Source organism: Cryptomeria japonica, chromosome 10 (assembly GCF_030272615.1).
Source record: "Cryptomeria japonica chromosome 10, Sugi_1.0, whole genome shotgun sequence".
Lineage (NCBI taxonomy): Eukaryota > Viridiplantae > Streptophyta > Pinopsida > Cupressales > Cupressaceae > Cryptomeria > Cryptomeria japonica.
Genome location: NC_081414.1, coordinates 74,293,250 through 74,310,470, shown reverse-complemented (window position 1 = coordinate 74,310,470; position 17,221 = coordinate 74,293,250). Strand labels below are relative to the sequence as shown.

The following is a 17,221-nucleotide window of genomic DNA, read 5'->3' as shown; positions in this document are numbered from 1 at the left end:
GAGTAGTTCACTGGGTGTAGGGATCATGTTGTTACACATCTAGGCTTGAGAGCACCTGCTAGTCACACGACCGGTGTGCATGAGGTTTAGGGTGATAGATCAACCCTATGTATTTATGTATGGAGGTTTGATGACCCATCCTCATTTGGGGAAGTTGGAGTTTTGGTGTTGTGCATTAGATGATAGATAGGGTCATATAGAGGCCTTACATTGAATGTGAGCCCTCAGAGGATGATGGAGAGGCCTTACCGTATGTATATGTGACTTGATTTTTGATTGATCACACATCTCATATTGCGGAGAGACAGTTACCAAGAAGAGTGATGAGACAATTTGGGTGGAGGCAAAGTATGTCAAGGGGTTTGGAGGAGTATGCACGGGTAGTGTGGGAGAGATTTTAGTGGGGGTTGATTTTTCCCTATGATTAGGCCCTTATGGAGTTTTGGACATTACAGGAGAGACCATGGTAGATGTGGCCAGAAATTGCAGATGCAGGGGTGATAGAGGAGTATACACAGTATTACATTGCTCATCCGATTCCATGGATCTTAGATCCCACAGAGCCCATGCCACCATTTGAGGATGACAGAGCACTGCAAAAGGGGAGGAGGAGGAGATTAGGCAGGGGTGGTAGAGGTGGGGGAGGTGGATTTGGAGGTGGAGCAGGTGGGGAAGTTTTTGGAAGAGGAGGAGGTGGAGGTGGTGGGGGTGGAGGAGGTGGGTTTGGAGGTGGAGCAGGTGGAGGCTGACGATTATAGAGGAGAGGTAGAGGTGGGTAGCCATTATTATTGTCACAGGGTTTGCTGATATAGGGAGCAGTGAGAGCATGAGGGAGAGATGTCGATGGTGGAGAGGGTGGTGATGAGGCAATGGAGATGAGACAGGAAGCTGTAGGTGGTGGAGAGGAGCCGATGGAGATGGAACAGGGAGTCATAGGTGGGGGAGAGGGAGACCTATGAGATATGGTGATATTACGGTTGCAGACTTGCTTGACAGTAGCCGATGCACACATCATAGATTTAGAGGCACAAGTGGAGGACAAAGATGCAAAGATTGTAGCCAGGGATATCCAAATTTTTGCATGAGGGGCCGAGTTGACTGCATTTGTGCAAGATATAGATGTTGCAGTGGATAGAGTGAGGGAGCTGCAGGATAGAGTATGAGTTGTGGTGGGAGTACAAGGACAGGGTCCAACTAGGGAGGTGTTGAGGGAGATGCTGTGGGCTCAGGAGGAGATATATTACTAGTGAGGATTATATGATTAGGTGGTACTGAGTAGTCAACGAGTGATGGGCTTTTCTCAGATGTGGCTAGCAAGATCAAAGTAGCTGCAAAGGGGTTAGAGCAGTGGTGGTGTAATGGGTCCTCCTCGGTGAGATGGTGAGGGTGGTGGGGGAGCGATATCTAGCCATAGTGCCATTTGAGATGTTTCTATGCATTGTTACATTGTTATTAGACTGATACTTGGATGGCTCTTGGTAGCTGATATTTTGGACATCATTATATTTTGATACATGTGTTCTTTTTGATGCGATATATGATGAGATCTCAGTTTTGTGGTGATGATATGATATGTATCCATGTGATGATATGTTTGCTTTATGTAGGATGATGATATGATTTATGTTGAGATACATGATATGGAGATGTTTTCTTTCTAATTGTACATGTTGATGATATGATTTCTATATGTATGATATGGATGATTTGCTAACATGTGGATATAGGTTAATAGATGTATGAGGATGATTTGTGCTAAATGATGAGATTAGATAATGAATAATGATATTTGATAGATAATACTGTATATGTTGAAATGATGAGATAATGATATGAGTAAACTATGCATTTTTAAGATGAATCTAAATGAATGAAATGATTATAAAAATGTCATGTATGTTTTTAAATAAATGCATTAAATGGATAAATGAATGCACTTTATGATGAATAAACAAATGCACTTAAATGAATAAAAATGAATGCACTTAAATGAGTAAATGAATGCACTTTTTGAAATACAACTAAATGAAGGAATGAAAGCACTTAATGAATCTAAATGAATGCAATGATTATAAATGCATCTAAATGATTTGACTGAATGCATTTAATGAATAAATGCACTTAGATGATAATGAATGCAAATAATGATTGAAATGCAACTAAATGAAGAAATGAATGCATTTAATGAGTAAATGAATGAAATGATTTGAAATGTATCTAAATGATAATAAATGCACTTAATGAGTCTAAATGAATGAAATGATTTTAAATGCATCTAAATGATAATGAATGCACTTAATAAATCTAAATGAATGAAATGATTTGAAATGCATCTAAATGATAATGAATGCACTTAATGAATCTAAATGAATGAAATGATTTGAAATGCAACTAAATGATAATGAATGCACTTAATGATTCTAAATGAAAGCAACTAAATGATAATACCATTCCTACATGATATATAAATGTCAAGTTGGTTGGAAAATGCAGACATGGAATGGAGATGTGAGATGATGTATTAGAGAACTCCGTCGTGATTGTACCCAAGACAAAGTTTATATGCTTGGCTTTCTCATAGAAACCTAAATTAATTGCATGCGAACACCAGATATGAACAATTAATGAAAAAATGAATGGGTGATATGCAATGAAAAGCAATATAAACAAATGAGATGAAATGGCAATCCATGGCTTATTCACAGTGCTTAATTTTCATCGTTGAGCATGGTAGTATCAATCTTGGTCGAGGTATCAAAAACCAAGGTTGAGTGTTTCACCTATAAACAAACATTGCAGACAAGGAAAGTTCCCCTCCATTCTGGTTCATGTATAAATGGTCTAGGTATACATTGTAGTCAGTAAGCCATAGTGATCCATGACTATTATTTTGCATAGGATCGTGTAGCTTAGTGAAATTACCACGTAGACACCATTAGTGTATGCCCTAGAACTTCATTAGAACAATCAACAAACAACAAACAAAGAAAAAAGATATCAGGAACCATCCCAGATACTCTAATCACTTGTGGATATCCTGGAGTAGTGTAGGAACCTTATATAAAAAAAATAAAAAAATCGACCAAGTGCTTATCAGTCAAACAAAATTTTCTTGTCAAAGAAAATGTTACCATGTCTTGTTTGTGAGGAAGGATGCATCCTTGTGAAGACTATTGTCCGCAGATGTGTGATTGGTTGGTTGATTTTATAGGTGGTCATCGTTTGAGTAGCTCAAAATGTTATTTTGTGTCTTTTGCGATGTGTATGTACAAGGAATAATATACTTTGCAATGTTTTTGATTGATTTTGATGTTTTTGTCATGTTTTTTGGATTTTTTGAATGTTGTGAATGTTTTTGGTATTATCTTTAGGACATTTTGCAAATATTTTTGGGATTTTCTGAGATTTTATGAATGTTTTTGGTATTTTTTGAGGACATTTTTGAATGATCAACTTAATGAATCACAAGCATGGAGAATCCACTCCCATCAGTAGGTTAGGAACATTGCCTCCAGTTAGATGTCGGTATGAAAGAGTGACACAAGACACATGAAGTAATAACCCTGATTGCAGATCATTAACAAGCCATGGTATAAATGATGGATGAATAGATGTAATGGATGTGACTGCAACAAGTCTGAAAGATAATGGAGCCATAGCCTTTACAAATGGCACCTATTTACCAAGATTTCACCACCGTACTTACCCAAGGCACCATCGGAGTGGTTTTCACCATTTGGATGAATTATTTTTCTTTACTACTTTCATGATTTTTTTTTTTTTAAATTTTGTTTAGGACTGTTTTCTGAATGTTTTTGGTATTTTATGATATTGGAGGAGCCTGATGCTCTGCACAGCTTATGTATGAAACCTTTTGAAATGCATCTTGTTGACCAGATCTGCTAGTGGTTCTCCTTTTGAAGTTGCTAATTGATAAGCCCCAGACCCGAAGACGATAGTGATGACATATGGACCTAGCCAATTGGATTCAAATTTACCTCAATGTTCTTTGTTCGGTTGATTGTGAGGATTATCCCTGAGAACAAGATCTCCTACTTCAAATGTGTGAGATTTGACCCTATGATTGTAGATTCTTCTCATGCACTATTGATAGGCTTTTAGGTGATTGTAGGTATCTTGTCGCTTTTCATCAAGCAGTTCCAAGTCTTGAAGACGTGAGACTCAGTATTCTTCATCATCTATTAGTTTGTGCAAGGACACCTGTAGAGATGGTAATTCAACCTCAATAGGAAAGATGGCTTCTGCTCCATAAACCAGGGAGTAGGGGGTTGCACCTGTAGGGGTTCGAATGCTAGTTCGATATGCCCATAGTGTTGGATTCAAACAAATGTGCCAATCATGACCAACATCATTGAATGTCATTTTGAGGATCCTCAATATATTCTTATTGGATGCTTCTACTTGACCATTGCCTTGTGGGTAATATGGGGTGGAAAAATAGTGTTGGATATGAAACTTCTCACAAAATTCACAGACATCTTGATTTTGAAAGGGAGCCTGTTATCTGTGATGATCTGCTTTTTGTATTGCTTTGGAATTTGATGTCAAAGGGGGAGAGATATCTATGGAAAAACATATTATCTTTTGGGAAAGATTATTTGGGGAGAGTTGTTACTCTCTGTATCTATATTTTGATTTCTAGTTAGTAATCTCTTTGGGAGATTGTTGGTTTTTGGTTTTTGGCATTTCTGCTTTGGCACTTAGATGGTTTTTCCATCTTGTGTTGCCATCAATGCCAAAGGGGGAGATTGTTGGTATGGTTTTTTCATTGATGATAACACTTGTCAACACTTATCAGCACTTGGAGATTCTTGATTATGTTTATTGGTATGTTCAGTGACTTATGTGCAATCACTGGTATCTGGTTCACCGACAGGTTATATTGATCACCAACACTTGGAATGACTTGAAGATTACTTGGTTATGTCGAAGAAATTGTTTGGACACTTTGTTTTGGTGATTTGGTCATTGATCTAATCAGATTTGCATATATGCTGTTATTGGCAAATAGGTCTGGGTTATGCACCGGCAAGCATTACCCACTCCAGATCAACATGACACATTATGGAGATGATTTGTTATTATTGTAAATGCATTGAGCTGACATGATGCATCACATATTGATTCATTTGTAATTGATTTCATTGTAATATCTTTTAGTGAGTCAACCTACTCATTTGGTCTTAGGTTTTGGTATATATGTAGGATCTCATTTGTGAGATTGATATAGGAATAGTGGAAGAGGAATATAATAAGGTATATGCAAATATAAGAAGATCTATACACGCAGACATCATTCAAGATTGAAGGAAGGTTTGAAGAAATAAAATCAAAGCTTAACCGATACTGAATCCAACATATGAAGATGCTATTTTTAGCAGTACGTTATCATTGGATTTAACTATCCAATTGTAGTCAGCGTGACTCCCATTTTGTGATTGAGTAGTGAGCTCTAGGCAGTTGGCCTTTCTGCATGTGCAAACTCCATATTGTACACACATACTATCTACAGTAGTATCATCTGATTGTGGATAAGGTTTCCCAACATGGTTTTTCCCCTTATATGGTTTCCACGTACAAATATTTGTGTTGTGTTGTGCATGTTATTTGTCTTTTTGTTTCATGAATTAAACTTTACCAGTACTGAAATTAACTGTTAACATTGTTTATCAACATAAATTTTGGTTTACCGGTATTAAGCATTAAGTTTGTTTAAGTTAGTTTTGATTTGAAATTCATTGACAACTGATTCACCCTCCCTCTCAGTTGTCTCTAGGACCTAACAGGTACACCATATTGGTAGATGATGTAATTAAGGATGAATGAGGCAATCTGCTTGCCAGTGACTTGGGTGAGTGGAATGACTTTGATCCACTTGGTGTAGTACTCTATGGTGGTAATGATAAATTTATGACCATTGGATGAAGATGGATGGATTTTAACCACAAGGTCAAGTCCCCATTGACAAAAGGGTCATGATGTTGTGATAGGTTGTAATTCCTATGCTGGGGCATGCATTAGATCTCTGTGAACTTGAAACTTCTTACACTTTCTGATAAAGTAGTAGGAGTCCTTATCCATTGAGGGCCAATAGTATCAGGCTCGCATGATTTTCTTTACTAGTGAAGGACTACTTGAGTGAGCCCCACAAATTCTTTCATGTACCTCTTCCAAGGCTTTTGTTATCTCATCTTGTTCCAAACATTGAAGGAGAGTACCATCAAGACTTCATCTGCATAGGGTTTCAACAATGATGGTGTATCGAGCAGTTTGGTGGATAAAGGTTTTTTGTTGGTTGTTTGATTGGTTAGGGGGAAGTGTGTGGTCATGTAGGTAAGTGAAAAACTCACCCTACCATGGGGAGTCAGAACTGATAAGGCAACATATCATTTTAGATTCAGGTATATCATAAGCGGGGATCCAAAACTATTCCACCAAGAACTCATAGCGTGTCGAATTTTGTGGAAGATCTAGGAGAGATGTGATTGTAGCCATTGCATTGGCGACTTGATTTTGATCTCTAGGTATTTGCTCAAATGTGATAGTTGTAAATGATTCTTTGAAACTTTCCACTATCCTTTTGTAGGGAATGAGCTTATCATCCTTTGTTTGGTATTCATCAGTGACTTGTCGGATGACCAGCTGGGAATCTCCATATACTTGTAGCTCTTTTAGATTCCAGTGTATGGCCAATCTGAGTCTTGTGATCAAGGCCTCATATTTTTCTATATTATTTGTGCATGGGAAAGTGAGTTTGAATGACTTTGGGATACTATCATCTTGAGGTGTGATAAAAAGAATACATGCCCCTGAGCCATGTCTAGTGTATGAGACATCAAAATTGGTGTAGGATCACCCCTTCAAGTTGATCAATCAGGCTCAGAGGAGGAAGGATAAGGCATCAAACATGTCCTTAGGATTTTTTACATGTGTTTCAATCATGCATTGTGTGTTTGTAATAAAAGACCCCATCTTGTGAGCCAAACTCCTATAATTTTGGCATCTTGATAAGCCAATTAGGACTTTTGGACAAAAGGGGATCAATTGTGTATAGGAAATAGTTATCCTAGTAGTTTTAGTGCTTCTAGGATTTTTTAGGAGGGGTTAGTCTTAACCCAAGGCATTAGGAGGAAAGAAATGACATTTTGACAACTTTGTCAAAAGTTGTCATAAGCAACTTTTATGCACTTTTTGCATTTTTGTTTGTTTGAACTCCTCCAATGGCTCTAACCTCTCGTTTTTGGTTGAGAGTAGTTTTGGAGTGGTATATACACCTTGTGGATCCAATTCCCAAGGAGAGATTGTACGGAGGAAAGTTTTGATGGCTGCAAACTAATGAAATTTTGAGTTTTTCCTGCAATTTTGGAGTTTTGGTACAAGGTACGACATTGTAGAGATTGGGATCAATTCCCAATGATGTGACTTTGTTAGAATAGTGAGTCACCTTTGATTTGTCTTTGGTTTGAGGTTCAAATTGTGTGTTTTTCTTCTTTTATTCCAATTTTGCTGTAGGTGCCCAGAAAACCAGGGTTTACCTAGGGTTTTGCTTCTCCATAGCCATAACTTGCAATTTATCAATCTAAGACTCATGGGAATAGGTGAAATGCAAGTATGGCTAGTGTATTTTAATATTCCAAAAGAATTTTGTAGGAGGAGAAAGGGAGGTGTGTGTTTGAACTGACCCTAGGTAGACATCTCTATGTGGCTACCTAGTCCTTAAACAACAAAGCTACCCTAGAATGCAAATGGCAATGATTCCAGGTGTGTAACCCTAGAATCCATGATTTTTTATGGTTCCCCACATGCTTAGGGTGTTGTGATTGTATGGTTTTCTCATTTGGACATAGTTGCTTCAGAAATGGAGACCTAATTAACCCTTTAGGACAGTTGACCTTTACTGGTTTCAAACCTTTGTTTGCCAGACCTTGACCCTTCATTTTGGGGAATTGTGTAAGGAACAAAAGGGTATTTGAATCCATGACTTTTTTGTTAGGGTGTTTGGAAAAGTTTGGACTTAAGATCCCTTTACCCATTTCAAAGGGCTACTAGCAAATAGGCCTAATTGTGAAGGTGCTATAGGGAATGGTGTTGAACCCTTACAACCAGTGTTTGATCTAGTCCAGGTGAGTCATGTTTGACCCAAAATAGGTGTGGTAATGGTCAATAACCCTTGGAGGCTTCAAAGTGTATGTTGGAGCAAATTACCCAGTTTGAGTAAGTATGAGTCTTGGAGATTTTGAGGTGTTGAACTAATATTGTAGAGCCTTGCCTTGATAGGATCCTATTGTTGTTTTGAGGGTTCAATTTTATACATCTTGGAGTGTTTGTTAGGATACAAGGAGGGCTTTGCATCAAGTGGTATCAGAGCTAGTAATAGCTTTGGTAAGGAGAGAGATTTGAGAAATGGCAGAGGGACAAGAAGAAGAAGTCCCTAGAGAACTGATCACCAACATGGAATTAGCAAAGATTGTGAGAGAGCAAGCCACTGCTTATAAGGAAATGTAGAGGGAGTTAGAGAGGTTGAGTGGCAGAGTAGATGTGAAGGAAGATGGAGGCACTGGAAGTGGTGAACAAGGGGATGAAGATGAGATCCGTATGTTGGAGGAAGAGGCGATTCCTCCTAACCAGAGGCACTTTCTTAATGCCCTCAAATCCATGGAGAGGAGAACCATGGAGCAAAAGATTGATTTGCCAACTTTCACTAGGAAGATAGAACCAGATGTAGTGGTAGATTGGATAGACTCAGTGTCTAGTTTCTTTGAATGTGAAGACATTCCAGGACACCAGAAGGTGAAGATTGCTAAGTCCAAGTTGAAGGGAGCCATCCTAACTTGGTGGAACTTTGTCCAAGAGGAAAGAGAAGGACAACAAACCCAAGATTGTTTCTTGGAAGAGGATGGTTGCCCTAGTAAAGGAGGCCTATGTACCTAAAGACTATGAAATTTAAATTCACAAGAGGAGACAAAATATCAAACAAAAGGATATGGATGTGAACTCTTACACTAAGGAGTTACAAAGGCTATGTATGAAGTCTAAGACAAAGGAGGAAGAGAGTGAAAAATTTGCCCGGTACCTAAATGGATTAAGGTATAACATTTAAGAAGAACTAAACCTCCTTAGCCCAGATACCGTTGGTATATGCCATCAAGGTGGAAGAGAAGATCAAGAGGAGACAAGAGGGGAATAATAGAGGAAGAGGAAGACATCAGAAAGGGGGATGAAGTTTTTTTAGAGGTAAAGGAAATGGTTTTGGAAACCAAGGTGAAACCAATCAAGAAGGCACTAAAGGAGAGAGTAGTTCCAATAACAATTGAGGATACAATCAAAGAGGTAACTTCAGAGGAAGAAGACCACCATTCAGGGGAAGATCTCAAGGTAGAGGTCCAATCAAATGTTATAACTACAATCAACAAGGGCACATGGCCAACAAATGTCCTGACAAACCTACTAGTTCCATGGGGGAAAGGAGGAGTAACTTGGTTCTAGAAACTGACTTCCAAAGTGTGGCAAGTGAAAATACATACCAAAGTGTCAATACCCCTAATAGTTATGGCTACCCTAAAAGAGGTGAAACTTTGATTATCAGAAGAGTAGTAACTACCATGAAGATGGCTAACAAAGAGCCCCCACAGAGAAAGTCCTTATTCAAGACCACTTGCAAAGTGGGTGGAAAGGTATGCAAGGTTCTAATAGACTCTGGGTCAACTAAACAAATTGTGTCTCTAGAAATGGTGGAGAAGCTAAAGATGAGGAGACTACCTCACCCTTGCCCCTACAAGGTCTCATGGATCACCCAAGGTTAGCAAGTTGTTGTCAAAGAGAAGGCTTGGGTAGAATTCTAGATTGGAACCTATAAGGATAGATTGTTGTTTGACATTGCAAAAATGGATGCTTGCCATCTTCTATTTGGGAGACCATGGAAATTTTATCTAAAGGAACAACATGATGGTGCTAGGAACACATATTCCATCACCAAAGATGGTAAAGTGATTGAGTTGTTACCTTTGATGGAGAGTGAAGAGGAAACCAAACCAAAGGATGCCAAGCTGTTGATGTTAGGAGGAAAACAATTCATGAAGAACATGGTAGATGAAGGCATTGTTTGTTCTTCCCTTATTCCTAGTCCAACAGTGACAAAGGTAGAGAAGTCTGAATATAAGAAAGAAGACAGATTGAGGTTGGTTGACCCTATAGTGCAGAAACTACTAAACAAGTACAAGGGTGTCATCTCTGATGGAATGCCAAGGTCACTACCTCCCATGAGAGATATAAACCATTGCATAGATCTTATACCTAGATCCACCTTGCCTAATAAAGAAGCATACAAGCTCATACTTGATTAGAATGTTGAGATGGCAAAGTAGATTGAAGAATTGTTGGAGTCCAGACTGGTTGGCAAGAGTTTGAGTCCATGTCCAGTCCCTACAGTCTTGGCACCCAAAAAGGAAGGCACTTGGAGGCTTTTCCCTGACTCAAGGGCTATCAACAAAATTACTATTAGGTATAGATTTCCAATGCCTAGGATTCAGGATTTGTTAGATTGCTTGGGGGTGCTAGATACTTTACAAAAATTGACTTGAAAAGTGGCTATCATCAGATTAAAATTAGGCCAAGAGATGAGTGGAAGATTGCAATTAAAACAAATGAGGGGTTGTATGAGTGGAAAGTCATGCCCTTTGGCTTATATAATGCACCAAGTACCTTTATGAGGTTAACGAATGAAGTTTTGAGGGTTTTCATAGGAAATTTTGTCATAGTCTACCTAGATGACATTCTGATTTTCAGTCAAACCAAAGAAGAGCACCTAAAACATGTAGACCAATTCATAAGGAGATTGCATGAAGAGCAATTAATGATCAATTTGGAAAAGTGTTTGTTTATGCAGGAAGAGATCATCTACTTAGGATTTGTAATCTCCCATGGTGAGTTGAAAATGGATCAAGAAAAAGGTGAGTGCCATATTGTCTTGGCCTACACCTAGATCAATCAATGATGTTAGAAGCTTCCATGGCTTAGCCACATTCTATAAGAAATTTATAGGAGGCTTTAGCCATATTTGTGCTCCTATGCTTGATACCATAAAGGGAGGACAAAAGTGCAAGTTCAGTTGGATACAAGAGGCAGATAACTCCTTTGAAACATTGAAGAGAAAAGTTACAGAGCAGCCGGTCCTTTCCCTACCTCATTTCAACAAGATCTTCCAAGTGTAGTGTGATGCCAGTCACATGGCTATGGGGGAAGTGCTCAGTCAGGAAGGAAGGCCTATTGCCTTCTTTAGTGAGAAGTTAAATGAGGCAAAGAGGAGGTATTCATCCTATGACGTAGAGATGTATGCTTTAGTACAATCCTTGAAAAAATGGAGACACTACTTGTTGCCAAAAGAGTTCATAGTATTTACAGACAATCAGGCCCTTAGTTTTATAAATAGCCAAGAAAAGTTAAATCACAAGCATATGAAGTGGGTGGAGACTCTACAAGCCTTCAATTTTACTCTTAAGCATAAGAAAGGGGTCAAGAACAAGGTGGCAAATGCTTTGAGTAAAAGAGTCCTAACTACAAATCAGTTCCAGTTGGAGAGTGTGGGAATAGACTCCTTAAAATCCATGTATGAGGATGATGAAGACTTTGGAGAGATCTATAAGGTATGTGCTTCATTTTATGAGCGGTTTCATGTTGATTACTCTAAAATTTTGATTCAAAATGGACTGTTGTTTAAGGGTGCATAGTTATGCATACCCAAATGCTCTATGAGATTAAACATAATCAGGGAGAAACATTGTGGAGCAATGGCAGGCCACTTTGGCCTTGACAAGATACTAGATTTAGTGAAGAGGCACTACTTTTGGCCAAAACTATAGACAGATGTCAGGAGATTTATGGAGACATGTGTGATATTCAAAAAGGCAAAGGGGAAGTCCACAAATGCAGGCCTATATCAGCCTTTACCCATTCCTTCAAGACCATGGGAAAGCATGAGTATGGATTTTGTTTTAGGATTTCCTAGGACAAGGAAAGGATATTATTGTGTGATAGGTTTAGTAAAATGACAAATTTCTTTCCATGAAAAACCACTTGTGATGCTTCTTATGTTGCAGACTTATTCTTAAAAGAGATTGTCTAGATATATGGTTTGCCTTTGACCATAGTCTTTGATAGGGATGTGAAATTTATTAGACACTTCTGGAGGACCCTTTGGAAGATGCTTGGCACAAATCTAGCATTCTTCTCAGCCTACCATCCCCATACAAATGGCCAAACTAAAGTTGTAACAGGTCATTGGGAAATTTGCTAAAGTGTTTGACTAGACAACATGGAGAGAGATGGGATAACATATTGTCTTAGGCAGAATTCTCCTATAATGATACAATGAATAGAAGTATGGTAAGTCACCATTCTAGGTTGTATATGGCATCCACCCAAGGGGTGTGTTGGAGTTAAGAGAACTATCTCAAGGAGAAGTCATTAGTGCTGATGGGGAAACCTTTGGTACCACCATAAAGGAGATCCATGACCAAGTTAAAACTCACCTTCAACAATCTGTAGAAAGATATAAAGATCATGCTGACAAGAAGAAGAGGGATGTCTAGTTTGATGTGGGAGACTTGGTGTGGGTTCACTTGAAGAAGGAAAGACTTCCAAAAGGAAGATATACAAAGCTTATGCAAAGAAAGATTGGACCCTATCAAATCTTGAAAAAATGTGGCCAAAATGCTTATGAACTTCAACTCCCACCTGATCTTGGTTTGTCTCCTACCTTTAATGTATGTGACTTAACTCTTTATAAATGTAGTGTTGATGCATGAGAAGACACAATTTAGGTTATTGCAGATGATGATATTCCCACACATGAACCACCAAACTTGCATAAGGTTTTAGACACCAAGGTTGCAAAGAGAACAAGGTTGCAATGTGTGCAAAGAGAACCACCATATTCCCACACATGAACCACCAAGGTTGCAAAGAGAACAAGGAATAATGTTTATATGGAGTATTTGGTGGCTTGGAAGGGACAACTTGATACTGAAGCAGTCTGGATGACAAAACATAAGATCAAAGACCATGGTGTAGACCTATAGGCTCTCATCTCAAGTGGACTTGAGATTTCTTCTTCCGAGGAGTATGTTGCAGGAGCACCCCTTCAAGTTGATCAATCAGGATTAGAGAAGGAAGGATAAGGAATCAAACATGTCTTTTGGATGTTTTACATGTGTTTCAATCATGCATTGTGTGTTTGTAATAAAATACCCCATCTTGTGAGCCAAACTCCTATTTTGGCATCTTGATACGCCAATTAGGAATTTTGGACAAAAGGGGATCAATTGTGTGTAGGACATAGTTATCCTATTAGTTTTAGTGCTTCTAGGGTGTTTTGGGAGGGGTTAGTCTTAACCCAAAGTATTAGGAGGCGAGAAATGACATTTTTACAACTTTGTCAAAAGTTGTCATAAGCAACTTTTATGCACTTTTTGCATTTTTGTTTGTTTGAACTCCTGCAATGACTCTAACCTCTTATTTTTGGTTGAGAGTAGTTGTGGAGTGGTATATAAACCTTGTGGATCCAATTCCCAAGGATAGACTATACGGAGTAAAGTTTTGATGATTGTAAACTAATAAAATTCTGAGTTTTTCCTATAATTCTGGAGTTTTGGTATGGGGTACGACATTGTACAGATTGGGATTAATTCCCAATGATGTGAATTTGTTATAATAGTGAGTAAGCTTTGATTTGTATTTTTTTTGAGGTTCAGATTGTGTGTTTTTCTCCTGTTATTCCAATTTTGCTATAGATGCCCGGAAAACCAGGGCTTTCCTAGGGTTTTGCTTCTCCATGGCCATAAAATGCAATTTATCAATCTAAGACTCATGGGATTGGGTGAAATACAATTATGGTCAGTGTGTTTTAAGATTCCAAAAGCATTTTTTAGGAGGATAAAGGGAGGTGTGTGTTTGAACTGACCCTAGGTAGACATCTCTATTTGGCTACTTAGTCCTCAAACAACAAAGCTACCCTAGAATACAAATGGTGATGATTCTAGGTCTGTAACCCTAGAATCCATGATGGTTTATGGTTCCCCATATTCTCAGGGGGTTGTGATTGTATGGTTTTCTCATTTGGACATAGTTGCTTCACAAATGGAGACCTAATTAGCCCTTTAGGACAGTTGATTTTCACTGGTTTCAGATGTTTGTTTGTCAGACCTTGACCTTTCCCTTTGGGGAATTGTGTAAGGCCCAAAAGGGTATTTGAATCCATGACTTGTTTGTTAGGGTATTTGGAAAATTTTGGACTTAAGGTCCCTTTACCCATTTTAAAGGGCTACTAGTAAATAGGCCTAATTATGAAGGTGCTATAGGGAATGGTGTTGAACCCTTACAACTAGTGTTTGATCTAGTCTAGATGAGTCATGTTTGACCCAAAATAGGTGTGGTAATGGTCAGTAACCCTTGGAGGCTTCAAAGTGTATGTTGGAGAAAATTACCCAATTTGGTTAAGTATGAGTCTTGGAGATTGTGAGGTGTTGAACTTATGTTGTAGAGCCTTGCCTTGATAGGATCCTATTGTTGTTTTGAGGGGTCAGTGTCATACATCTTGGAGTGTTTGGCAGGATACAAGGAGGGCTCTGCATTGATAATATAGCTTCCAAGGTTGTGTAGCTATGATCATAAAAATTTCCTCATCTGGAAAGTTGGAAATAAGAGGATGGTCACCTTTGAGTGGCGCATCAGCCAACTGATCTGCAATAACCTATCCCTTAATAGCTTTGTGGTCCACATACTCAATATCAAATTCACTAAGGATCATAACCTATTTGGCCAAGCGACCCGTTAATGCTGCCTTGCTGAGTAGGTACTTTAGTGGATCTATCTTGGCAATAATTTGTACTTTGTGCGTTAACATGTAGTGCCTTAATTTGGTGGCTTCCAAGATAACTATTGGGAAAGCTCCCTCAATAGGTGTGTAATTGAATTCATAGCCTACCAATGTTCGAGAGATGTAGTAGACAACACATTATTTTCCTTCCACATTATGTTGTGCAAGCAATACTCCTAATGTTGTGGTTGTAGCTAAAATGTTTAACAATAGAGGTTTGCTTGGATCCGGTCGAATCAACAATGGTGTATTCATTAGGTATTCTTTAAGCATTTGGAATGTTTGCTGGTATTCTGCATCCCATTGAAAGTAGATATTTTTATGTAATAGATGGGTGAAGGGATGATATTTATCAAACAATTGTGCAATGAACTGTCGAATGGATTGTAATTGCCCTTGTAATGTCCTCAACTGACTGATATTCTTTGGAGGTGGCATTTCCATGATTGCCTTGACTTTTGCAGGATCTACCTCAATGCCTTTACTTGAGACAATGTATCCTAAGAGCTTCCTGGAAGTTACTCCGAAGACACATTTCTTTGGATTGAGACGGACATGGTATTGCTCCAATCTATTGAAGATTTTATCCAGTACTACAAGATGACCCTCTCTTGTTAATGATTTAGCTAGTAAATCATCCACATAATCTTCCATTATTATGTGTATCATGTCGTGGAAGATGGTAGTCATGGATCTTTGATATGTTGCCCCTACATTCTTTAGACCAAATGGCATTACATTCCAATAGTATGTTCCCCATGGACATGTGAAAGCAGTTTTGTGTTGATCCTCTAGAGCAATTTTCATCTGGTTATATCTTGAAAAATCCATCCATAAGAGAAAGCATCGCATGATTTGCTGTTAGATTGTCAATCATGTCGATGTTTGGTAAGGGAAAGTCATCTTTAGGAAATGCTTTTTTTAAATCTCTGAAATCCGTACAGATACGAATGCGCCCATTAGGTTTACCAACAAGTACAATATTGGAGATCCATTCTACATAATTAGTTGGTCTGATGAAACTAGCATCCAAGAGATTTTTAAGTTCAGCCTTGATAAGAACCACAATCTGTGGGTGCATCTTTCTGAGCTTTTGTTTGACAGGTTTAGTTCCTTCTACTACAGTTAAGTGATGCATGACCAATTCTAGATCTAAGCTAGGCATGTCTGCATAATACCGTGCAAAGTTAATTTGGTGCTTTTGGAAGAATTCCACAAATTTTGGCTCTTCTTCAAGAGTTAATAGAGATGCCACATGTATTTTGTGAGGAGTCTCAAGGGTCCCCACATTGAAATCTTTTGTTGCTTCTATTAGGATGGCTGATCTCTCCTGATTCATACTAAAGGAGAGGATGTCAAACCTTTCATCCTCAGGCACCTCAGAGAGGTTTTCACCTTTGGATATGCTCTTTGTTTGTACTCTTTTGGGATCTAAAAGTGCCACCGTGTGGTTTTCACTAGAAGATCCATGCTTTATTGTAATATTTTTGCAGCTGAAAGGTTTGGCATCTACCCCATGTTGGCTTTATACACTCAGATGAGAATAGTTGATGTTTTCATTAATGGCAACCAACTAGTAACATGGTTCACAGGTTACACTGACAATAGACATCATCTACCAGCACCGACAGGCACAACAAAGATTATTCACATCGGCACCCAGTCTACACCAACAGAAAATCTTACCGACACTTTGAGCTGACATGGAAATTATATTATTTTGTATTATAATTATATTGTATAGCCGACATGATGTATTGTAAAGACTCATATATGTATGAGATCTTGTAGGTCATTTTGTAAGTGTGAAATGTAAGAAAAATGTGTATAGGTAATTAATGCAAGCGGTAAATGAGAGCAAATATCTGTATATGAATTTTGATGTAATAATTTTATGAGAAAATAAGAGCAGAGTGAAGCAAGGTTTATGACAGAGGTATTTGACAAATCTTAAACCGATACTGAATCCAGCATTGCAGATGCTATTTTGAGCAGTACATTATCATTGTATTTAATTATCCAATTTTGTAATCAGTGTGACTCCTTTTTGTGATTGAGCAGTGAGCTCTAGGCTGTTGGCCTTCCTATATGTGTAGGCCCCTATTATATAAGTAATATTTATTTATATTGGCCAGTGAGTAAATATTGTGGGTGACAAATCCAATCGAGGTTTTTCCCCTACTGGGTTTCCTCACCAAAAATATATGTGTTATGGTGTGCATTGATGGTTATACTGTTATTTCTCTTTATTTCTTTATTATTTGTTTAACGATATATAGATTTGGGTTATAAAGTTGGAAACAAGTTTAAATCTTTGGTTAACTGGTT

The 17,221-nt window shown here is 38.2% G+C and overlaps 1 protein-coding gene across 1 annotated transcript in view; it reads left to right on the top strand.

The window, feature by feature from the left end:
- Window positions 1-470: 470 nt before the first annotated feature.
- The window catches only part of LOC131033262 (uncharacterized), a 33,197-nt gene continuing 16,446 nt past the window's right edge, over window positions 471-17,221 (top strand). Inside the window, exon 1 of the mRNA XM_057964433.2 lies at window positions 471-699. Within this exon, the coding sequence (XP_057820416.2) occupies window positions 471-699 (229 nt within the window). The remainder of the gene's footprint in view (window positions 700-17,221) is intronic.